This window comes from Puma concolor, chromosome B3 (assembly GCF_028749965.1).
Source record: "Puma concolor isolate L17-30 chromosome B3, mPumCon1.1.hap2, whole genome shotgun sequence".
Classification (NCBI taxonomy): Eukaryota; Metazoa; Chordata; class Mammalia; order Carnivora; family Felidae; genus Puma; species Puma concolor.
This window is the reverse complement of record NC_141672.1, coordinates 112728934-112752513: the sequence shown is the minus strand read 5'-3', so window position 1 is coordinate 112752513 and position 23580 is coordinate 112728934. Positions and strand designations below refer to the sequence as shown.

The 23580-nt window shown below is 52.7% G+C and overlaps 1 protein-coding gene across 5 annotated transcripts in view; it reads right to left on the bottom strand.

Moving 5' to 3' along the window:
* Positions 1 to 23580, bottom strand: part of NOX5 (NADPH oxidase 5) — a 45632-nt gene that overhangs the window by 12757 nt on the left and 9295 nt on the right. For 4 of the 5 annotated variants that reach the window (XR_015252749.1, XM_086711063.1, XM_086711064.1 and 1 more), the window contains 13 exons: positions 20634 to 20844; positions 18848 to 19082; positions 16942 to 17095; positions 16579 to 16757; positions 15460 to 15642; positions 13845 to 13977; positions 10464 to 10600; positions 8042 to 8233; positions 5886 to 5930; positions 5361 to 5485; positions 5001 to 5085; positions 4231 to 4330; positions 528 to 694 (listed from right to left, as the gene is read on the bottom strand). Coding sequence is in view for 4 of the 5 variants with exons in the window: in XM_086711063.1 (XP_086567189.1) it covers positions 528 to 694; positions 4231 to 4330; positions 5001 to 5085; positions 5361 to 5485; positions 5886 to 5930; positions 8042 to 8233; positions 10464 to 10600; positions 13845 to 13977; positions 15460 to 15642; positions 16579 to 16757; positions 16942 to 17095; positions 18848 to 19082; positions 20634 to 20844 (1946 nt within the window). In the remaining variant the exon portion in view is untranslated. The remainder of the gene's footprint in view (positions 1 to 527; positions 695 to 4230; positions 4331 to 5000; positions 5086 to 5360; positions 5486 to 5885; positions 5931 to 8041; positions 8234 to 10463; positions 10601 to 13844; positions 13978 to 15459; positions 15643 to 16578; positions 16758 to 16941; positions 17096 to 18847; positions 19083 to 20633; positions 20845 to 23580) is intronic. The other variant, XM_086711062.1, reaches the window with a different exon arrangement.

Genomic DNA, 23580 nt, shown 5'->3' with positions numbered 1-23580 from the left:
CCCTCACTGGGGACAATTGTCTCCAGCACTTTGAAAAGCAGTCCCTTCTGGCACCTCATGCAAACTCTGCACCTGATTGGGAAGTACTCAGCAGGAAAAATGATCTGAAAACCAATCTGAGAAATCAAATAGAAAGACCGTAAATTTCTGTGCCTTTGGGTCTCAGTCTTTTCCATTTGTACCAGAAACAATAAGACATGGTGCTACTTCCCCAAGACCCTTGTCTTCTCAGGCCTTCTGAGCCTCCCTTCATAGGGAGTTAGGGCTGGGGGAGGCCTAGGAGGTCATATAGGCTAACGTCTCTGAACGGATGGGGTAAGTGAGGCCAATAATACGACAAGGTAAGCTAGTGATGGCACCAGAACGTAGGTCCCCTGCCTCCCTTTGTGGCTCTGGGATCCCGGTTGGACTCTGAATGCTGGCCTCATGCTTGGTCCCTAGCTTCCTGGCCCTAATCTCCCAGCCACTGTCTTAGGCTCTCAGCCCCACTGGGCCCTGCAGGCTGTGGGGCCCTCGCTGGCCTTTACCTTCCTCCAGTCAGGCCGCCCAGGCTGGGTGCGTGTCTGGAGGCCCGTGATGGAGTCCTTCTTCTCCTTCTTGGCCAGGAGGTCGAGGGCCATCTGCAGGCCAATGGCCTTCATGTCATTCTTGCCCAGTGCAGAGGTCATGTACATATGCAGCTCCAGGAAGGGGCCTGTGTGGCGAGGGGAGAAGGTGGCACTGAGGAGCTCGCGCCCGTGATGAGGACAGGGTAGGATGTCAGCCCCTAATCCTGGGGCTTGGATAGAGACCAAGAGTGCTCTGAACTCACACCTTCAGCCCACTGCGCTCGCCCATGACCTCCAAGGGACCAGCGCTTTAGAAAGGAAAGGTGGTCCACTGCTGGAGTGGAGCCTACTCTGTGCATGGCATACACAAGTGACTGTCCATCCACTCTCTGATGTGCGCCCCACAGCCACCCCAGGAGTAGACGGGGAAATGAATCCCAGGACAGCACAGCACAGCAGTCCTTGGGCTCTGAGCTCATGCCCTTTCCTGCCTCGTGGTGTCTGCTCAGTCTGCTTGGACACAGGCCAGGCACACCTGGAAATGTAACTGAGAACAAAAGGTCAAGGGTTATATGAGTGGCAAATGCTACTGGTCTACAGGAAATGGATGGGGCAGACTGAGCCGCTTCCTGAGAGGGTTGGGCAGGGCGGTGGGGGGCTGGGATAGGTCTTGAGAGAGGACCAAGATTCCAAGGTGGGGGGAGGGGATGAATACAGGGCATCCTAAGAAGGGGGACCAGGTGAACCGAGGATGAGAGGCCCGAACAGATGTGGTGTTTGTGGGGCATGATGTGACTGCCTGCCTGGAACACAGGATCCTTGAATGGGAGCAAACGCGAGATGGGACTGGGCACCCACTGAGACCAGAACGTGAAGGGGCTTGAATTCCCAGCCAGCAAAAGGGGGAAGGGAGTGGGTGTTGGAGCAGGGCATGATGGGATGAGAACAGCACCCCAGAAAGGGGAGCCAGAGGACAGGAGGGACAGGGCAGAGTTTGGCCTGGACCTGCCTGGACACTGGTGAGTGCCCACAGCTCAGTGCCTGCAACAGGACAGGTTTGCTGAGACACCGATCCCTTGAGCTCTCAGGGCAACTGGGGCTCCCTGGTGGGCACCTCTGGGCTCAAGCACCTTCCTCCGTTTCCCCCGACATGGCATACAACTGTTCTCATTTCCCAAGAGTGCCACGATGGGGAAAAGGCTGGCGAATGATGCCTTCCACCTGTGCGTTAGTCCAAGCTAATGACAGGCCCCGATTTAGGACGCTGGGTCCATAAGCTGATGATCACTTCATCCTTCTCTCCCAAGACTAAAGGATTCACACCATGCCGGCTGGCTCTCTACTGTCTTGCGAGATATACCATTAGCCTGCTTTTCCTTTGGCTCAAGGTCTCAGTCACTGTTAAAATGCAAATGGCCCTAGGAGAGATTCCACATTTTATTTCACATATCACTCCAGTTGAGTAGGGCTGGGTGGTGTGGGAGGGAAGAAGATGTACCATAGGGGACGGTCATCTGAGAGAGCCCCGACCCTTCTTCCCCCCTCCCTGAGACTCCCCATCCCCCTGCGAGGGGTAAGGGGGAGCGACACCACGGTGGGAGGGAGAAGAAGGGGCTCTGGAGAATGACCTGACATGGTTTTCATCCTCTCCAAACAGTCGTGTGGGAGACAGTCAGTCCGTTTCTGGGACACTCTCTTAAGGAAAGACTTGAACTATGTGCACATACATATTAATTGCAGCTATATACACACACACACACACATATACATATACATATATATACATATACATACATATACATATATATACATATATATGTATATGTGTGTGTATATATATATATATATATATATATATATATACACATACAGTGGAGCATCAGGAATAAATATAGTGTCTAGTAGTCGAAGCATGGCAAACCGTTAACTGGATCATTCATTACACAGCCATTAAATGCTGCTGTTAGTGGTGACGCTGAGGCTTTTCTTTCCAGGAGGTAACTTTACTTGTGCCGGCACAGCTCACTTGGGTTTGCACCTGAGCCCCGAACGCCATGGGGCGTGGTTCTTTATGTACTTGCTACTTCTTTGTCTCCCGTATCTGGTAACGTACAAACGCGCAGTCTGATTAAGTGGTCTCAGGTTACAAGGTCATGAGGGATGTCACGTATGCACATAGCCAGCTTGGCCTGAGTTTTCCTTTTTTATCCTCCCAGCAGCCCTATGGGGTAGGCGCTAGTCGTATCCATGTTTTTTTTTGTTTTTTGTTTTTCACATGAGAAAAGTAAGCAAGGCAAAACCATGCCCAGGTTTCTACAGCGATTACAGGATAGAATAAAAATTAAACCCAAACAGAATGTTCGAAGCCGAAGCTACAGAAACTGAACACGATGAACCACAAATTCTAGGACTCAAACCTTGGTAAATAATTAAAGACGAAATCAGAAGTCGCGGGCTTCAGCTGCCGTTAATGAGAAGCCTTGGAAGAAATGTGAGGTAATAAAGTTGTTGACTCAAGGGGCTTCGAGAACGCAAAGCACCAGGTTGGCTGTTACCCTTTGTTTATACAGATTACGAAGAAGCAAACGGCAAATATTTATATACCAGTAACCAGGAAACTTAAATGAAATCTAAACTTTCCCCCTAGCTCGTCATCATAAAAGTGAGTTTCTAATGAATTAATATACATAAAAGCATTTAGAGCAAAGTCGAGGCTCTATAAATATTTGCTATAATTGTTATTTACAAGAAAGAGCGAAGAGCTTTACTGTAACATTCTAAAGTTTGCCGATTCCATGGCAAACACTGTTGACTTGTGCTTTATGGCTTTGAATATTTGTTGCAGTAAGCTTCGTCTGTTTAAACATTTCTTATAGAAAACTGCATCTGAGTACTTGAACTTATAAACTGTTTTTCATAGGAATTTGAATTCGCTCATGGCAGCTCTAGGATAATTAAACAGCCAAATAAAATCTGGTTCCACTGACCTCAACCAGTGTAAGAAAAACCCACCAGTTTTCTGAAGTTAGAAACATATCTAAAGGTATTCCTCCACATGTTAGTTATTCCATAAGGAAAACGAAACCGTCAGGCTTTGCACTGACAGTGCGGAGCCTGCTTGGGATTCTCTTTCTCTCCCTCTCTCTCTGCCCCTACCCCGTTCATGCTCTCTCTTTCTCAAAATAAACAAACAAACATACAAATATCTATCTTTTAAAAATATAAGAAAATATATCAGGGGGTCCTTTTTAAATTTTTCTAAATATATTTTTTTAATGTTTATTTTTGAGAGAGAGAGACAGACCGAACGCGAGTGGGGGAGGGGCAGGGAGAGGGAGACACAGAATCTGAAGCAGGCTCCAGGCTCTGAGCTTGAACCCCCGAACCATGAGATCATGACCTGAGCCAAAGTCGGACGCTTAAGGCCTGAGCCACCCAGGCGCCCCAGGAGGTCCTTTTTTTAAAGACCGTTTGCATAGCCTGATGGGATTATGAATACATTTTTCTCCTCTTTTTTTGGTTTCACAAATGTTACATTTTAGTCGGGGGGGGGGGGGAGTCATCCTCCCCCATTCTCCCCCATTTTGCATAGAAATGGAATAATCTAGACACGCTCTTAAAAAGACCCTGAGCCTGAACCGCCACCCTGCTGCCACGCTCCTCAGCCCCTTCCTTCTCCTACCCTCTCGTGTCTCCTCGGCCTGGTCCAGCTCCAGTTTGGTCAGCAGGCTCACAAACCACTCGAAAGACCGCTGGTCTCGATTGATCCAGATGAAGTCCACCTAGGGGGAGGGGCCCTTCTGCTCAGAGCTGGTGCTGCCTTGCTCACAGCACGCTCACACCTGTGGTCCCCACCGCGGGATGACCACCTGGGGGTCAGCAGGGCACACATTATCACCCCCATTTAATGGAGGGGGAAACTGAGGCTTGCAGAGGTAGGAACCTTGCCCAGGTCACAGGGCAGCGTGGGATCAGGACCCAGGTTCCTGACTGCCGGCTTGGGGTTTTCTGTAATGATCTATTTGTTTATAGCAAGCAGGGTTCTGAAATAGGAAGCTTAGGAAGAAGCCAACAGAACATTAGTTAATTATTTTTTAGAAACTCTTTTCAGTGGTCTATAGAAAATAATGAATTTTCAAAAGGCAAACGTTTTCATTTTTAAAATCACCACCAGGCAATGGTAAACACATCATGGCTGTAACTGGATCCCAGGTGCCTGACTTTCGGGCTCCCAGGTCTTTAGTGGGATTCCATCTTCAGGGCCCGCAATGCCTCTCAGAAGTGACAGGGGAAGGCCTGGATGCTCGGGAGGCACCATAGGGAACAGTGGATCCAAGCAGGGGAGAGAGCCATCTGTCCCTTCCCCTCATCTGCAGCAGAAAGCCCACTGTGGTTCAGGGAGGTTTCCGGGAGACAGGGCCCAGAGGCCTGCCTGGAGGAGGTGGCGCTCACCTTGTGGAGCTTCATGTCCTCATCCTGGACGTCGTCCATCCAGGAGTGCTGGCAGCTGGGGCAGATGTGCTTCCTCTTCTGGTGCCTGGGGCGAGGTGATGAGGGATTTTGAATTTGGGGTGAGTATAAGACTTCTCAGGACCCCAAAGAACAGTGCAGGGGGCAGGGGAAAAGGGTGGGGTGGCAGGGCCTGACCTGTGAGGAAGCGGAGGGATGAGAGCCAAAAGAGAGAGGGAGGGGGAGCAGGGGAGGAAAGAGAAAAAAGGGTGAAAGGAGATGAGGGAAGCGCAAGGGGGAGGGAAGAGAGGAGAGAGGAGAGTGTCTCTGGACTCTGTCCCGGGATGCAGCCCACCCGCCCACCTGTACATGATGCTCTGCAGGATGGAAGCGAACGGGGTGATGCCGATGCCTGCTCCGATGAGCACCGCATGCTCAGAGGCAAAGATCCTGCGGGTGGGGGTTCCGTAAGGGCCGTCGATATAGCACTGTGAACAAACAGGAGGGCGTTCGAGGGGAGGGCTGGAGGCATGGGGGAGAGCTGAACCCCAAGGCTTCAGCATCTCCCTTTTACATGCAGGCAGTCACCTCCCGGGCTGGAGCCCCGATCTAAGTGGCTCCCACTGCACTGCCTGGAGCCCAAATCGGGGAGAGCCCTGGAATATTAGAAGGCAGAACTGGTGAGAGTGGGACCCAGCCAGCATCCCTGTGTGCACCTGCAAGGGGACGGGTTCGATCCCCTTCTCTGGATACCGGGAAGTCAGGCCCTGGGGACTTGAGGGACTGGGGTACCCGGGGCCACGGCAAGCCCTCCCTGCAGGCAGAGGCTTCATATTCTCTGGTTGCGGCAGGGATTCTCGGTCATGTCCACCTGCTGGAGCCTCCTACCTTGATGTTGCAAAACAGATGGTTCTCAGAGGACATCTCGGAGACCTGCGATGAGCAGAGAGTTGTGGGTCTCTGGGAGTGGAGGGGTCAGGCAATTCTCAGAGGCATCCTGGCCTCTGCCAGTCTGGGCACCTTCACAAAAGGGGAATTGCTTTTTCTGCCCCAAGCATGGCAGGGAGCATGGAGTGTGCCGGTAACCCGGCTCTTCAGGAAAAGAAAACAACAACACGCTCCTGACTGGTAGCGTCTGGAGATTTCTGGTAGAAACACTGCCATCATGGCGGCCACCATCATGACTGTGTCTAAGGACCGGCTCTCAAAGCTCCTGAAAATCTAACAGTTGGCTCTTGTGATCCAATACAAATCAGCTCCAGTGGGTGACTGGAGAACACTCCCTCCCCCTATCTCCGGCCACCACTATACCTTTCGCGTCTCCAAACACACCCCCTGGCCTTGACCATTCTTTTCCCTCAGCTGAGAACAACACCCTTTCCTCTTCCCCAGCTGGCAAATTCCTATGCATCTTCCAGAGTCCAGCTCATCTAAAGTAGCTGCTCCTTCTTGAAGTTCTGCCCGGCTTCGCCAGGCAGAAAAGCCAGTGGCTGGCCTGGCTCATGGCTCCACTCTGCCCTTGGGACCCTGTCCTGGGCTTGCTGATGGGAGCCACTGGGGGCAGGGAGGAGGCCTCTTCTGTCTGCTCTGCCTGATTCCTCCAGGCCTGAGCACATGACAGACCGGATTTGGGAGGTCAGCGCACTTCCTCCCACAAGGTGAAGGAAGTAGAACTCCCCCACCCCCCCCACCCCAAAACAGGCTATAGGGGCCTGTGATAGTTCCCTGTCTGCTGCTGGAGGGCAGAGTTAGGAGTGACCTTCACAATTACCCAGAGCAGTCCCTCACTTGACAGAAAAGGAGCCCAGTCTAAGAGTGGGAACAAGCTCAGGGGAGAGCCTGGGTCTCCTGCTGACCGTCCAGTGCCCGTCACACTACAGCATGCTGCTTCTTTGTCCGGGGGCCACTGAATGCTGTGTCCCCCACGGTGTCAGACTTCAACTACTTGTGTAGGAGGTACCCCGGACAAGAGCTACTCTCTTTTCCGTGGTCTTTAAACCTTCCAATTGCAAGGAGAAAGCCCACATCGCGCTTAGTAATCTTTAACGTGCTACGCTTACCAAGCCCACCTCTTTCTTTTTCTTGTACTAAAGCAAGAAAGAGAAAGAGCATGAGAGAGAGAGAGAGAGAGAGAGAGAGAGAGAAGGAGAAGGAGCAGCAGAGTGTGGCTTCAGGCTCAGAGCGTCAGCAGGCAGGAACATCTGGCCAGAATTGATTAAGATTGGCTTTTATTGATTTTACTTTTTTTTTCCTAAATTTTTTTTTCCTTAATGTTTTTGTTTTTTTGAGAGAGACACAGAGTGTGAGTGGGGAAGGGGCAGAGAGAGGGAGACACAGAATCCGAAGCAGGCTCCAGGCTCTGAGCTGTCAGCACAGAGGCCGTCGCGGGGCTCAAACCCACGAACTGTGAGATCATACCTGAGATGAAGTCGGATGCTCAACCGACTGAGCCACCCAGGCGCTCCTTGATTTTACTTTGAGAGTTACCTTCTGATTAGGGCACACGATACTAGTTTACCATTCAAGATAGCAATCTACAGCATCCTTTTAAATGCAAGTAAGTTTATAGGGACACCTGGGTGGCTCAGTTGGTTAAGCGTCCTACTTCAGCTCAGGTCATGATCTCACCACTTGTGGGTGCGAGCCCCGCGTCGGGCTCTGTGCTGACAGCTCAGAGCCTGGAGCCTGCTTCGGATTCTGTGTCTCCCTCTCTCTGCCCCTCCCCTGATCACACTCAGTCTCTCTCTCCCTCAAAACTAAATAAACATTAAAGAAAAAAAATTTTTTTAAATACAAGTAAGTTTAAAGTCATGTTGGGGTATGAGGAGAGAGACCAGGTAGGAAATATTCCCAGTGAGGAGCGAACACGGCAGAAGTTAGGAAGGCAGTGTGCACATGCCTGGCTGCAGGAGCACCACATAATATGCACGGCTTCGTGCGTGTGGCTGCCCTTAAGGACCTCTCTCCTGAGTCCCATGGATCCACCACCCCGGGGACACAAAGGCCGGCTCTCCCACCTCCAGCCCCAGCTTCCTGAGCCTTACCAGACCCCACTCAGACGTGGTTCTCCGCTGTGCCTGAGCCGATTCCTCTGTCCCTGTGGGCACCGGGCCTGGGTCCCCATGCTGTGGAGTCCCCCTGGGCCTGTAGGATGTCAGCTCCACGATGACATCCTTGCTGGAGGCCACAGCTCCCTGCACCGCGGCTCCGGACTGGACGGGCTGGCACTGAAAACTCTGTTTGGTTTTGAAGTGGAAATGGCTTTATTATTTAAATCATGAAACTAGGGTGCCTGGGTGGCTCAGGTGGTTGAGCATCCAACTCTTGATTTCGGCTCAGATCATGATCTCGTGGGTTCGTGAGTTCGAGCCCCACGTCAGGCTCTGTGCTGACAGTGTGGAGGCTGCTTGGGATTCTCTTGCCCTCTCTCTCTGCCCCTCCCCTGCTCAAGCTCTTTCTCTCTCTCTCTCAAAATAAATAAACATTTAAAAAAATTTAGGGGCGCCTGGGTGGCGCAGTCGGTTAAGCGTCTGACTTCAGCCAGGTCACGATCTCGCGGTCTGTGAGTTCGAGCCCCGCGTCAGGCTCTGGGCTGATGGCTCAGAGCCTGGAGCCTGTTTCCGATTCTGTGTCTCCCTCTCTCTCTGCCCCTCCCCCGTTCATGCTCTGTCTCTCTCTGTCCCAAAAATAAATAAATGTTGAAAAAAAAATTTAAATCATGAAGTCAATACATGTTAGTTTTTAAAGATTCACATGTTACAGAACTATAAAGAATAAGGTGAAAAAGTACCCTGAATAAAGTGGAATCACTTCTCTAAACACTTTTTTCTATGTCCTTCCAGACTTTTACTCTCTCTCTCTTTTACATAAATGAAACATATTGCTTTGTAACCTGCCTTTTCCACTCACTACATCTTGACTAGCTTTCCATGCTAATGCATATACATTTACATAATCTTTTTTAAGGAACTTACTATTCTGTGATAAGGGTGATCAGTAATTTATTTAGCTACATCCCTAGTGTTGGACAATTTTGATTATCCCCATTTTCTCATTAGTGTTAATTAACAACCACCATATAGAAGATAACATCTTTCCCATCTCTATCCCTTTACCCTGATTTATTTTTCTTCATGGCACGTATTATCACCTGACACATTATGTCTGTATTTTGTTTGTTTATTGTCTACCTCTCCCTCTGGAATGGAAGCAGGCACTGCATCACTGTTGCTTACGGATTTATCTCCAGCATCTAGAATAGCACTTGGAAAACAGTAGGTGCTGTGCTCAGTAAATATTTGCTAAATGAATGAAGGAACAAGGTGATTAATGTACTTCCTGTGCAGCTACCCAATTAGCTTTTTAGGACAAATCCCTAAAAATGGAATGGCTGGGCCTGTGGGTATACATATTTAAAATGTTGACGCATGTGGCCAGACTGCCTGCCAGAAAGATTATGCCAATCTATTCTATGGCGGTGGTACCTTAAGGTCCTAAAGAAACACAGTCTTTAAGTATCTACCCACAGATTCCTGGTGTGCATGACTCTCCCGGTTTTCAAAGCCAGCTTCCTCCTTCAGAAAGGTTCCCCTGATTAAGAACAGAGAACGTTCTGCTTGTTTCTACTGACCCCTTCATCTTTCTAGAGGGCTTCATGATCTGGCCTGGCAGGATTCCGCCTGGTTTTTCTCCCCTCAGAGTTTAAATTCCACAGGGGCACGACAGGGCTGAGCCAGGCCCGGGGCTGCTTTTCCTTTGACCTTCAGCAGGGGCTTCCCCACATTAACATGTCTCCCAACTGAGCCGTACAGCCTACTAGGTGTGGGTTCGGGCGCCTTAGCCTCCTTTGTCCGTTCTCACTGTCATCTCGCTGCCCTCCTCCAAAACCTCCCCGAGTCAGTATTCGTTCCAGACACTGGCAACTTGTCAGCTTCGTGGGTTCATCAGGGCTCAAAAGATAACAGTGCTGCCGCTGATGCTGCTGACGCTGATGGTGAATGGTCCACGTGGACCGTGCTGTCCCGTTAGCTCAGGGCTTTCCCTGCATTCATTCCATCATTGGCCCTTAAAAAGCATCACGTGAGAAAGGGAGGCCAAGGACGGGAACCATCTGCAGTTAGTCCATTGATGACTAAGCTAAAGCTCGAGTAAGCGAAGGGACATACAAGGCCGTACAGTCACAAGGTGCTGGAGCAGGGACGTGGAGGCGGGGTTTTCCGATCTCAATCTCCCCTCTCTTTCCATTGTCCACCTGGCTTCTAACGGAGGACTTGGGACTCGGGAGGTCCTGGGGCGGGTGGGCTGTTGGATCACACTGTCCACAGTTGCCTCGCCCCCTGTGCTGCCGTCCAGCCAGTGTATACAGCCGTTGCTCAATGATTGATGTTCACCATTGAGAACATCAGCAACTCGGTCCCCACTGGGTTTGACTCCACAGTGGACCCTTCCTCCCCTGAAGCAACCTACCTGGGGCTTCCTCTGGCTCCTTCTCATCCTCAAACTCCTTGACAGCCGTTTGGAGTCCACAGGGTCTGATGTCTTGAAGGACTCATACAGCCTGTTTGTCCACTGCCCTTGGGACCGGACGTGTAGCCAGATGGTGTCTGAGCAAGAGACAGGGCAGGGGGAGAGGGGGTCAGCGCCGGCCTCCACCAGGGAGCAGGCCCGTCTCACCTGAGGGACTGGGGCTGGGCATCTACTGCTCAAGCTCCAAACTGAATGTCCTTCTGCGGGCCCAAACTAGCAGTCCCAGCCCTGGGACTTGGAAATCTCATCTCTCTGGTGCAGATATTGTAGTCTTCGTCCATGAAGTCAACTTAAGCCGTCTGCTCTGCCAAGACCAGGGTCAGAGCGGCCCTGAGCACGCTAGAAGCTCTGTGGGGGAGGGGGCCCTGCCTCCTCCATCAGGCCAGGGTCTCACCAAGGTGGCGACCACTCCCTCCCACATTCAACCAGGTGCTTGTCAACGACTCTGCACACAGTAGGTGTTCAGCCTGTGGCACGAACAATGGCTTTCATTGTGCCCAGTACCTGGGATGTAGCTTCTCGCTGAGGGGTGACCGGCAGAAAGGTGGTGTGGGTGGCCACCCCTCTGCTGAAGGGTACCAGAGAGAATCCACAACATTTGAACAAGGAGGACCCCCCCCCCCCCAAGAGATCTCGTGCTCAGGCATTCTTACCCTTTAAACAATTTCTTTAAACCATGGGGGCGCCTGGGTGGCTCAGTGGGTTAAGCGTCCGATTTGATTTCAGCTCAGGTCATGATCTCACTGTTCATGAGTTTGAGCCCCACATCGGGCTCTGTGCTGACCCTGCAGAGACTGCTTGGGATTCTCTCTCTCTCTCTCCCTCTCTCTCTTGCTTGCACTTTCTCTGTCTCTCTCAAAATAAAGAAATAAACTTAAAAAACATTTTAAACCATGGACTCTCTTGGCAGTCCTGTGGATACAATGGAGAGACTCCTTCTCAGAGCAAGGTTTTTTAAATACGCAAAGTCACACATATGGAAATCACAAATGAAACAGCATGTATTTGTTTGCAAAAAAGCCAAAAAGCCAAAAAACAAGCACCCCCCCCCCCAAATGTGTGATTGAAGAATACGTCTGCTTCTTTGCCAACACAGGACTATGAGGTCCCGCCAGAATTGCGTGGCCACGGAAACCTGAAGTCGTTGATGAGCATAAAGGATATCCCGAGGTGCCGGCAACCATGACAATGCGATCTCAAAGAACCTTGTGATTTTTATTTTGAAAGAGTCACAGGTATTGTTAATGCTTCTGTGGCTGGCTGTGGGCATTCACAATCGAAGAAGATGCTAAGGTTCAGTTAATTCCCCAAGGCTTCCTCTCCCTTGACCCTACAAGTACCAGGGGGGCTGGGCTGTGACTTGTTTACACAACACACTCTGAGGCGCCCCACACAGTGAGTGCATGTGGGGGGGGGGCCTCCCTAAACGCTGGGAGAATGCAATCAGTTACTACTGGCGACCTGAGTCCACTCCTGATTTCTGTGAGCCAGCTCCATAAACCAACTCGGAGTATGTACCAGCCCTCATATGGACTCACTCAGCCCACCACAGGAGGCTCAGGGCCCGAGAGACAGGCAGGTTCCAAGCAAACGCCCTGAAGAAACCCCATTCGAGAATCAGCCAAGTCAATGGCACATCCATCTAGTGCATGTGGTCATTTTAATCATACTGGTATCACTATACTGGAATACTATGCAGCCATGCAAAGGGAATTTCTTATTTATTTTTTTTTGTATTTTTAAAAATGGTTATTTATTTATTAGAAAATTTTTTTAACATTTATTCATTTTTGAGAGACAGAGAAACAGAGCATGAGCCAGGGAGGGGTAGAGAGAGAGGGAGACACAGAATCCGAAGCAGGCTCCAGGCTCTGAGCTGTCAGCCCAGAGCCCGAGGCGGGTCTTGAACTCACGAACTGTGAGATCATGACCTGAGCTGAAACTGGACACTCAACCGACTGGCCCACCCAGGCACCCCTTAGAAAGTTTGTTTTTTTTTTTAAAGAACTGACATGCAAAGACTTTTATGACATACTGCTCACAGAGAAAAGGTGGGCTGCAAAACAGTGTGAAGAGTCTGACCCCGTGTAGGCAAAACCATCTCCACATCTATAGAACTACGTGGGTATATAAAGACAGATCTGGAAGACTGTTCACCAGAAGACTGACAAGGGCTTTCTCTGGATGGCATTGTTTGAGGGATTTTAATTTTCTTCTGTGCATATTCCTATACGGTTTGAATTTTCTGAGAGCAGATCTCTTCTGGAGAAACAGAACGGGAAAGAAAAATAGGAGAAAAGAACCTTCCCCCTCCTGCCTCCGCCCCCACCTTTGCCCCGTTGTACGTCCAAGCCACCACTCAGGTGACTCCAGGGCAGGTGGTACGTAGCCTCACATGAGGAACCCTTGCCTTGGGTCTGAACTGTGGGGGCTGGGCCACGGGTCCTGCTGGGCCGGCGCTGGGAGGCATCCTAAATGGAACTAAAGTTTTTAATAGGGATGGGTCAGAGGAAACAGGCAACCCTTCATCCCTCATGAAGCCGAGCAAGGGTCAGGCAAGGCATTTGCTGCCAGAATTACCACTTAAGGTGGAAAGGCCGATCTCTGGCCTAGGAAGAGGGCACAGGTCTGGGTGCCGGCTCAACAACCTTCTGGTCCAGGACCAGAAGGATGGCATGTACATGGGTGGAGGCCAGAGGTCCCCTGGGTGAAGGGAGGGTCAGCTGAGCAGTTCCACAGGTGTGCTGGTGACTCAGAGAGCGATGGGAGTGGTCCAGGGATGGGGAAGAAGGATTGGAGGGATTCTGCTGCCTTGGGGCTCCACAGAGATGGGGGAAGCCTGGCTTCCCGCCACAGCGCCCTTGAGAACTCCCTGGCTCCTCTGAGTTCACTCCTCCTCTGCCTCAGACCCCTGCGGGCTCCCAAGTGCTGGCACCAACCATCCCCATTCAGAGTCCCCCTCGGGCCCACCCGGGCTCTAGCCAGCTTTGCCAGCCACCTTGTCTGCCTTTCACCTCTTCTCTGACCCTCTCTCCTGCCTCCCCGCCCTGTCCTTCCCTTCTTCCCTCCCCGCCCCACCCCCGATGTAGCGCCGACTACATTAAATTGCCCTGTGTTCCCAGCTTTCCATGCTGTTCCTTACGTCTTTTGCTCTGTCTCCTCCCTCATCTCCTTCTCTGTCTAGTAAGCTTCCTGGAGCTTTTGGAGGTCGACTTTGTGGCCCTGGCCTTGCTCACGTCCGGGTTCCCAGTTCCCAGCCCGCGCTTGGCACCAGGCAGAACTCGGTAAATGCCTGCCGAGCGAGCAGCGGGGCTGGCGTACCTTTCTGCTCCGGCGCGCTGCTGATGGTGAACGGGTGCCACTCGTAACGCGCAATGGTGGGGACGTTCAGATACAGGTAGTCGCCCGGCCTATAGTGGAACAGAGGGGGCCGCTTGATGAGCAGATGGGTGACCTGGGAAGAGAGGAAGATCGGGGTCATCCGTGCAGGCCCAGGGGCCCCCGGGCAATAGGGCAGAGGCTGGGTCATCCTCCTCTGTCACACACCAGGCCAGCCCTGGATGTGAGACCCTCCGGCCTGTGAGTGGGGCTTGGCCTGTGGCACCTCTGCCAGCCAGGTGGTAGGTGATGATCAGAGAAAGGGACAGTAGGGTTTGATCCTGGTTTGATCCCACTTCTTATGGGGTGAACACTGCTGGCAGTGGCCTTTCTCGGTGAAGCCCCCTGACTGCTGTAGCCCGTTTCTTGCAACTGCTGTAGTATTTGGCTGGCATCCAACCACTAATGGGCATCTCCCCCAGGAGAACAATATCCCCCTGGACAACAGCTTCTGTTTATTGGGCACCCACAGCATGCCAGACCCGCGCGAGGCACTTAAAAGTGTCATCTCTGGTCCTCATGGCAGTTCTCTGAGACGGATGCCATTCTTTCTCCGCTTTACAGATGAGACGCTAAGGCTCAGAATGGTTAAGGAGTTTGCTCAAGGCCACCAGCTAGGAAACCACGGGATCCGCAGCTAATCACGGCGGAGGCTGTCCAGAGCTGAGCCACCCAGAACTGCCTTCCCTTTCTCCATAAATGGCCTGGTCACTCAGCCACCCAGGAGATGTCCTAGGCTCCTTCCTCTCCCCGCCCCCAAATGCAGCCGGTTGCCTCTTGAGTCTTTCTGTGATATTCCACCCCTTTCCCATCCCACAGCCACTGCCCCTGTTTAGGGTCAAGGCTCTCATGAGCTCTCGTCTGCATATTGTGCAACAGCCCCCAAATGGTCCTCACTGGACCGTCTTCCACAGAGCCACGGCAGAAATCTAGCTGGAAAATAAACTGGCTTACTACCCCCATCCCCCTCCCCCTGATCAGGCGTTCCACCAGGCCCCGCCCACCCCTCTCCCTGGCACCTTGTAGCTGTGCTAAATTACCCATAGTCCCCAAGGACAGCACCCCTACCACAACTCGGTGCCTTTGCTCAGCCCGTTCCTTCTCCCAGGAGTACCCTTCCTTATCTTGTCTACGCAACAAACTCCTGCTCATGTCTCAAAACCCCGATGGGGCATCTCCTTCCGCATTCTGAAGCTTTCTCTGACCTCTCAAAGATAGTTTCCTACCTCCTGACACTCTGCTCTCACCCATACAGCCCTGCACTGTAACTAAAGGGCAAAGTAGGACAGTGCCCAAGCCGTCTTTGTGACCTGGCATAGGGCCTGGCAGTTTGCAGGCTCTTAAGACTGATCTTTCATGGTATCCTGCCTACCTGTCATGCCGCTTCCTAAAATGTCCCTCCTGAAGGCTAGACCAGATCCCACACTTTGCTTGTCTCCTCTGCTGTGCAGGGGCCATAGCTACGCTATTCCCTGCTTCCTTGCGGGTCTAGCAGGGTACCCAGCTGCTGCGCCCTACCATCCGCAACGCCCCTAGGCACCTCAGGCCCCCTTCACACCTTGGAGGGAAGGAGATTGACTTCCACGATGCACAGGGCTGCCATGCGGGACACTGCTAGCCCGATGGCCTTCTCCAGGAAGAACAAGATGCCAGGGACCAGAAGCCACTTCCAGAAGCTGGGCCCGTGCACAATGAGCAGGATCCACATGGGGAGGTAGCACAGATGAGTCCAATAGAACACCTGCAAGGGTGAGGAGGGAGGGGGCAGTAAGCTTCCAGAGCTCAAGTCCTGGGGGTGGAACAGGGAAGCCCCCAGAGCCTTGGTCATGCACTGCTCTCCTGGGGACAGGGGCTGGGGCTGGGAAGCTTTGGGGCTTATTTATTCTGGGCCGTTGGCCCAGGGATCGTATAAGGGTTCCTGGAGCTCACACCAAACATCCGAAACCTCTGCCTGGGGATGTTCTGGGCAGAGTGGAGTGCCCCCAAAGGGCTCATGAGCATCACGGTCCCCATCACATTGACCCTTTCTCAGGGGGACACAAAGACAGCCATTTCCTGAGCATGGAGAAGAAAAGAGCAGAGCACCGAGCTGGAATGCCTGCTCTACTACTGACTGTGGGAGCGTGGGCTAGGAAATTACTTGTCTGAGCATCAGATTCCTTGTGGGTCAAGCGAAGATGCAGATTCCGACTTCAAAGGATTGCTGCTGGTGCTCTCTCTCTGTCTACCTGATGTGGTTTGGTTTTGGGCTCCAAACCAAATCTGTGACCTCCTGCGCAGAACTAACGCTGCTCCGTTGGAGCATCAACGTGCCAGGTGTATACTTAGCGGCTTCACATATAGTATCCCATTTAATTCCTAACATAAATTCATAGGTAGAGAATTATAGGGCCATTTTATAGATGGGGAAGCTGAGTGAGCCTGTGTCCCTTCCCCTTCCTAGCTTAATCCCATTAGGGCAGGGGGCATGCCAGCAAACAGGCAGAATCTTCCAGAGCAGAACATTTTTCGCTTTGCAGACACGAACTGCAGCCCAGGGGAAGAACCCAAGTCGCGGGCACATAACATGCAGAGCAGCCTGGGCACTTCCTGGGCTCTGGAGTAAGTGAGAGGGGACACGGCATGAAACGAAGTTGGGAGGCCAGCCTGGGAGAGCAAAGGGGCAAGGGCCTGGCACCTCAAAGTGGCCGCTCCTTCGGATGCAGGAGCTGGAGCAGACAAACATAAGGAGCAGCAACAGCAGCAACGCCACTCCGGTCGGGGAGGCGGAGCCACGGACCCAGCCAATGCCGGGCCTCGTGGTGAGCAGCAGTTCCCAAAACCGGAAGGGGCTGGCCCCGGACTGAGCCTGGAGCGCTGGAGACAAGCACAAGACAAGCTGTTCCCTCTCCACCTTTCCCTTGGGGTCCCCACCCTTCCCCATCAGGCACCCACCCAGGCAGAGACCCCTTCTCCACCCACCGGGCATGCAGGGCACACAGGGCTGATAATGAGTGGTTTGTGGGTGGCCCACCGGGCTCCCGGCCCCCAGGCGACTCACCGAAGTTCGCAACGTGGGCCACGGTGTGCACAAGGGAGAGCCCAACCACCACCCAGCCCATGAGCTGGTGGAACTGGATGTTCTGGTCCAGCGGCAGGACCTGAGCCAGCCACGTGGCCCGCAGCCAAGTGAGGCAGCGTCTGAGCATCAGCACCTGGCCGGGCAAAGTGGCGGAGAGCCTCAGCTGGTGCGCTCGCGCGTGCTCGTTCTCTCTCTCTCTCTCTTTCTCTCTCTCGGCCCCGTTCTCTTTTCCCCGGCAGCCAACTCCCAGCCTCTTTCTGAGCTGTGTTTCCTGCACCGGCCGCTTCCCCATCTCCCCTGTCCCCAGGCCTTCACTGCCCCCCTAGGTCCACAGCTGGGGTGTCCAAAGCAGCGTCTCCAGAGTTGGGGCAGGAACAGAAAATGTTGCAGAATGACTGCTGGTATTACTTTGATCTAAACACAGGAGGAGTACATAAGCTTTTTGGTAACATTTAATATCTGTGTTGACATGGTGCCCTCATTTAGTCTTTACGTCAGACGTCACATGTTATGTCTAGTTCTCAAGGTGTCCTGGAGGAGAAAGACTGGCTTTTCCAAGGGGCTTTTGACAAGGGCTCCCTCCTTGCTCATTTGCTTTCAATGTACGTGTGCCCAGATATGTGGACTTGTAGATTACATTGTCTGATTCTAACAAAGCTAAAGTACCTCTCACAGAAAGGACAAGTAGCTTAAAAAGATTCCCTGCAGAGAAAGTGCTGATTGAAAGCAATGTTAATAATGCAAGAGCAAGTAACCAAGAAAATAAGTCATGGGTCTCCAACTCCCACACATAGCCAGTTCTGAGGATAAAAATAAAACCCACGGGGCACCTGGGTGGCTCAGTCGGTTGAGCATCCAACTCTTGATTTCAGCTCAGGTCATTAGCGCAACTGTTCAGTTGGGTTCGAGTGTCGAGTCGGGCTCTGCACTGGCAGCATAGAGCCTGCTTGGGATTGTCTCTCTTCCTCTCTCTCTGCCCCTCCCCTGCTCACGCTCTCTCTCTCTCTCTCTCTCTCAAAATAAACATTAAAAAAAAAACCCACATAAGAAGCTGATATTATCAAGAAGAGTATTTGAACTAAAGCTGTACATCCCTGATCATTAAGGATAACTCTTGCCATATAGTTAGTGTGCCGTAAGTCTAATAGCTAATGATAATAGGGCATGCACATAATTACAAGTAAATGAGCATGAATTGGGTTATTGGAAGGGATTTTTGTTTTAATTGTAGGAGCAGAATCGAAACCACTTGGAGACCTCACTCCCTGGCCCAGAGTATCATATTCTGACTCATTAGCCTGGCATTCAAGGGCTCTTACAGCGTGCTCTCTGCTTGGAGCCCTGCACAAGAGCCAGCCCCACCTCCTCCAGGGTCCACCATAAGGCTATTGTGAACATCAAACGGAAAGTGCTTAGCCCGGTGACTGTACAGAGTAAGTAAGTGCACAAAAATGCCAGCTGTGTTGGGCACCTGGGTGGCTCAGCCGGTTTGTGAGTTGCCCCCCCCCCCCGCCCCCTCCCTTAGCGTGTCAGTCTCTGTGCTGACAGCTCAGAGCCTAGAGCCTGCTTCGGATTCTGCATCTCCATCTCTCTCTGTCCCCTACCCCGCTCACGCTCTCTCTCTCTCCCTCTCGAGAACAAACTTAAAAAAAAAAATTTTTTTTTTTAAATAAAATAAAAACGCCAGCTGTGTTTTACGTGCTGCGTGACTATGGACACGTCACTGCCCCTCTCTGGGCCTCATGTCCACCGCGTATTGCCCCAACTGACGTCTGAGGTGCCATCCTGCCCTGAGGCACCCCAGGTGTCCACCTGTCGGTCTATGAGGAACCTACATCATCAGTCCTCCCGCCCGTTTCCCTGCCCTGGGACGGCGGAGTGTTACCACGATGAAGCTGCAGTCAAAGTTGAGGCACTGTCCGCAGCCCTTGGCCACCATGACGCTGGCGCCCAGGGCCCGGTGCGCGCAGGCCGCCAGAGTGAAGAGCAGCACGTGGAGGCCCGCGTAGGCGGCCAGGCAGAGCAGGTGGCTGCGGTGGTTGTGCCAGTAGGCGGAGGTCAGAGGGCGAGGACGGCGACTGCGCGGCCGGGCGGCAGGGGGCGTCAGCCAGTGGGCGGCGCTGTGGGAAAGGGGCTCCGCTCAGGGGGACTCGGCCAGGCGGGCTGCGGCGGGCACCACCGAAGTCGGAACCTAGAGACCCCCCCCCCACCCCCCGACCCTTGTAACCGACCAAGTCTCTGGAGCCTCGTGGCAAGTGGGCCGGCTTCCCTTGACACCAGGAAACAGAGAGGTCAAGCGACTTGCTCACAGTCACACAGTTAGGTGAAGCCGAGATGGAACTCTCATCTGTCCGATGCCGCATCCACCATGGCTATTTTCAATACCTCCCTTACTTGCCAATTGGGGGGGGGGGGGGGAGGGAGGGGAAGGGAATCGAAAAGGATGGAAGAATCTGAGACGTGTTGTGGTGAATAACCCACAAGTAAGTTAATACACGAAAAGAATGAATTACAAAACCGGCACTTTTCAGAGCTCGGAGTCAAACTTGGTGTGTTGTTACACCACGTCTATTTTATTTCCTCCGCAGCCCTTACCAATTTAGTACTTCCCTAGTTTATGCATTTGTTTATTGGTATCAATTACATATAAATTAACGGTGCCTGCTCCATCAAGTTGAATAAATGACTGCCTTTGCTAATTATTTGTGTGACCCCAGGTAAGTTACTTCAGGTGAGGTAACTAATTTCCTTTGGGACGTTGCTATAACGTGCACTGGTATATTTGTATAAATGCCCAGCCCACAGCAGGTGCTTAATACTGTGAGGTTGATTCTGAAAAGACACTGTAGAAAACGGAGGCAAGACCATAGCTGCCCCGCAGTACAAGACCTTTGTCCCCTATGAAAAAGAGGGCAAAGGCCGGACTTGGAGGGGCTAGGCAGAATGCAGCTGGGCGGGGTTGGGCGAGCCGGGACTAGGCAGGGTGCGGCGAGGTGGGACTGGACCATGGTGGGGCTGGGACTGGGCTGGGAAGGACCTGCCTGGGGCGGGGCGGGGGCGGGGGCGGGCAGGACTGGAGCGGGCCACGGGTGGGGCGGGCCTAGGCAGGTTGGGCTGGAGCGGGGCTGGGCGGGGCTGGAGCTGGTCACCGGTGGGACGGGCCTGGGCGGGGTAGGGCGTGGTGGGGCTGGGCCCGGGCGGGGCTGGAGCGCGTCACCGGTAGGACGGGTCTGGGCGGGGTCGGGCGTGGCGGGGCGGGGCCGGAGCGCGGCTAGGGAGCGGCTGGAGAGGGGTTGGGCGGGGCTAGGCGGGGCCAGAGCGAGCTACCGGTGGGGCGGGCCTAGGCAGGGTAGGGCGTGGCGTGACGGGGCTGAAGTGGGGGGGGGGGGGGGGGTGTCACCGGTGGGCCGGGCCTGGGCGGGGCTAGGGAGGGGCTGGAGCGTGGCGGGGCGAGGCTGGAGCGGGCCTAGGTAGGGTAGGGCGTGGTGGGGCGGGGCTGGGGTGGACCTAGGGCGGGGCTGGGGTGGGCCTAGGGCGGGGCTGGAGCAGGATTGAGCCGGGCTGGCCGGGCTGGGGGCGGAGCTGAGGGATCCCCGGGGCCTCGGGCCCCTCTGCGCACCTGAAGGGTAACCCCTAAGCGGGCAGTGCCCACGCTGGAGACAGAGCCGCACCTGATGGTCAGGTTTTCCATGACCCCGGGGAAGCGCTGCAGCTCGTTCCGGAGCTCGTCGAAGGTGATGGCGCCGTTGTTGTCCTTGTCGGCCGACTCGAAGAGCGCCAGCGTCAGCTGGTCCAGTTTCTCGTCTGGCAGCGAGATGGCACTCTCGCGCATGCACGATTGCAGCACGGTGCGCAGCTCATCCGCGTCGATGGAGCCGCTGCCTGTCCCAAGTGGGGATGAAGATGAGTGGGGGCCTGCCCGGGACCCCACTCTGTACCCACAGACTCCCCTTCCCATACACAGCCATTGCATCGAGTGGCGAACGTTCCCTAATCGTCCACCTCCAGTTTTCTGCGAACCAACTCCCTTTCGGGGTATAGACCAGGCAATCAAAAAATACACAGTATCACCCTCCTCTCAGAAACCTTCTATGGCTCCCTACTGCCCAGTTCAGGACAAATAAACTCCTCTTAGCCTCAGTGCATGTCTTTCTCGAGAATCTGCAGCCTCCTAAGTACTGAGCTTCCAAGACCATCTGCACAGAAGATGCACTTGCTTGCTTAATTTGTAAGGATTACTCTGCTTAGAGTATTAATTATCCGGAAGCAAATTGTACGTGGGGTGGTGGTGAGGGAAAGTTCCCTGTTGCTCTCTCACTTGAAGCAGACCTTCCTCTTCCATGTTGTCCTGAGAGGCCACAGCTGGGCACTCAAGTCCAGTCACATGACTTTACATGACTATGGGGGACTGAGAGTGTGATGGGAAAAAGAAGCCAAATCTCTCCACCGCGATGAGAATTAGAGGCATATTTTTTTCTGTGTGTATTTCCATTCTTCATGAGCAGCGGGGCCTGTGATTAATGAGTTCTTGGCCTGTTGGGATGTAGACACGCTTGAGGTAGCTTTGGATTTCTGCCCCTTACTAACTGCTGGGGGGCTGTAATTCTTCTGAGTAGTGAAACTTACTTTGCTCATCTATAAAATGGGGATCATAATTCCTCCCTTTCAGAACTGGTTCAAGGATGAGAGATCATTATATAGCACTGCAGTATCTGGAAAAAAGTAGTTGCATATAAATGGAAAGTCTTTACTGGTATTGTGATCGTCAGGAAGACCCAAAGCCAAAGTCTCAAATCACATGCCAGGGCAGAGTCTAAAGTACCCCTCTCCAGTCACACTCCTGTCCTTGGCTTTCCTAGTCAAGAGCCACCATGCAACAGGTTTCTAACCACATCTGGAGCTCCAGTCCCTCCCCTGTCCCCTTCACACCCTGTCATCCATCCAACTTTATTCTCTCCTTGGCTAATTTCAAATCTAGGGTCCTCCTTCATAATTATTCTCAGACACACGTTCTTCTTCCTTGTCCTGCTGTCCTTCTATTCCAATGACCTAAAAATATCCCATCTCTGAGGGAATCTAGCCACCTGCTCTCTCCCTTCCTGCACCAGGGCAGCTAATAGGACACTCCCGAAGAAAAGCACCCGAGAGGGCAGGAAGCTTTATCCCCAGCCAGAGCAAGGCCTTCAACTTGCCCTGCAACCCTCTCCTGCTTCTCTAGTGTGGTCACTTTTCTGCTCTCTGCAAGGACCACTTCTCACCTCCATGGCCATCCAGTCCCTCGCTGGATCTCAGAGAAAGCAGAAGCCACTGGAAGGGAATGCCCTCTAGTTCCTGCCATAAAATCTCCTTCCACCTGCCCTGCCCTGCCTTCCTCCCCGCCACTGCCTGCTAGGAGAACGTGAGTGTGCCACTCCTCCCGTCACAAACCGACCTCTCCATCTGAGGTCATCGGTAAACCTCAGGAGCGAGCAAAGCTTGATGCTCAGAAAGCAGTCAGTGAGGACTGTCCCATAGAGACTGGGTGGGGTCTGAGGAAGGTGTTCAGGAAGTGGGTATGACCAACTGCCCACGTACTAGGGGAAGGGGGTCAATTTGGGGAATGGGTTCCAGGAATGAGGTCTGGCTAGATTGAATCAGGTGCAGCGGGGAGCTAGAGAAACCCCATAGGCCAGAGGGCCCTGCCCAGCAGCAGGCCCGCACCTAGGTTGAGCTTTTCAGGGTGCAAATCCAGCCCAGTGACTTCCTTGCTCAACACTCTTCAATGACTCCCCGTTGCTAATTGTACTGAGACTCCAAACCTTGGCCACCGAGGCCCGCACAGTCTGGCCTCCCCAACCATCCCAGTCTCACTGGGTGCCTCTTTCTCACTGCAGTATCCCTTCCTCTGATGATTCCAGGCCTTCAGAGATGCTTGCTGCCACGGAGTTGCCAAATGTTTAAGTGTATTTTTTTTTCAAGTTTATTTATTTATTTTCGAGAGAGACAGAGAAGACAAGCAGGGGAGGGGGGGAGAGAGGGAGAGAGAGAGAGAGAGAGAGAGAGAGAGAGAGAGAGAGAGAGAGAGAGAATACCAAGCAGGCGCCTCAGAGTTGCCAAAGATTTAAAAGCAGGATGTTCATGGGGGCGGCTCAGTCGGTTGAGCATCTGATGCTTGATTTTGGCTCAGGTCATGATCTCAGAGTTTAAGTTTGAGTCCCACATCTGTCTCTGTTCTGACAGCATGGAGCCTGCTTGGGATTCTCTCTCTTCCCCACTCTCTCTGCCCCTTCCCTGCTGGTGTTCTCTCTCTCTCTCTCTCTCTCAAAAATAAATAAATAAATATTTTTTTAAAAAGTGGCGGGAAGGGGCAGACAAATTGTCCATTTTGGTAATGGAGTTTGAGTAAACAGTAACACATAGTGGCTGACACCTATAAAGGGTGTATCCTGTGCTGGGCACTGTTCTGAATTTACACAAGTTAACTAATTTAATCCTATCAACCTCATGAGTACATACTGTTATTATAACCATTATTCTCATGTGATAGGTAAAAAAAAAACCTGAAGCACAAAGAAGTTAAGTATCTTGCCCAAGGCTCACCATAATAATTATTATTTTTTTTAATGTTTATTTATGTTT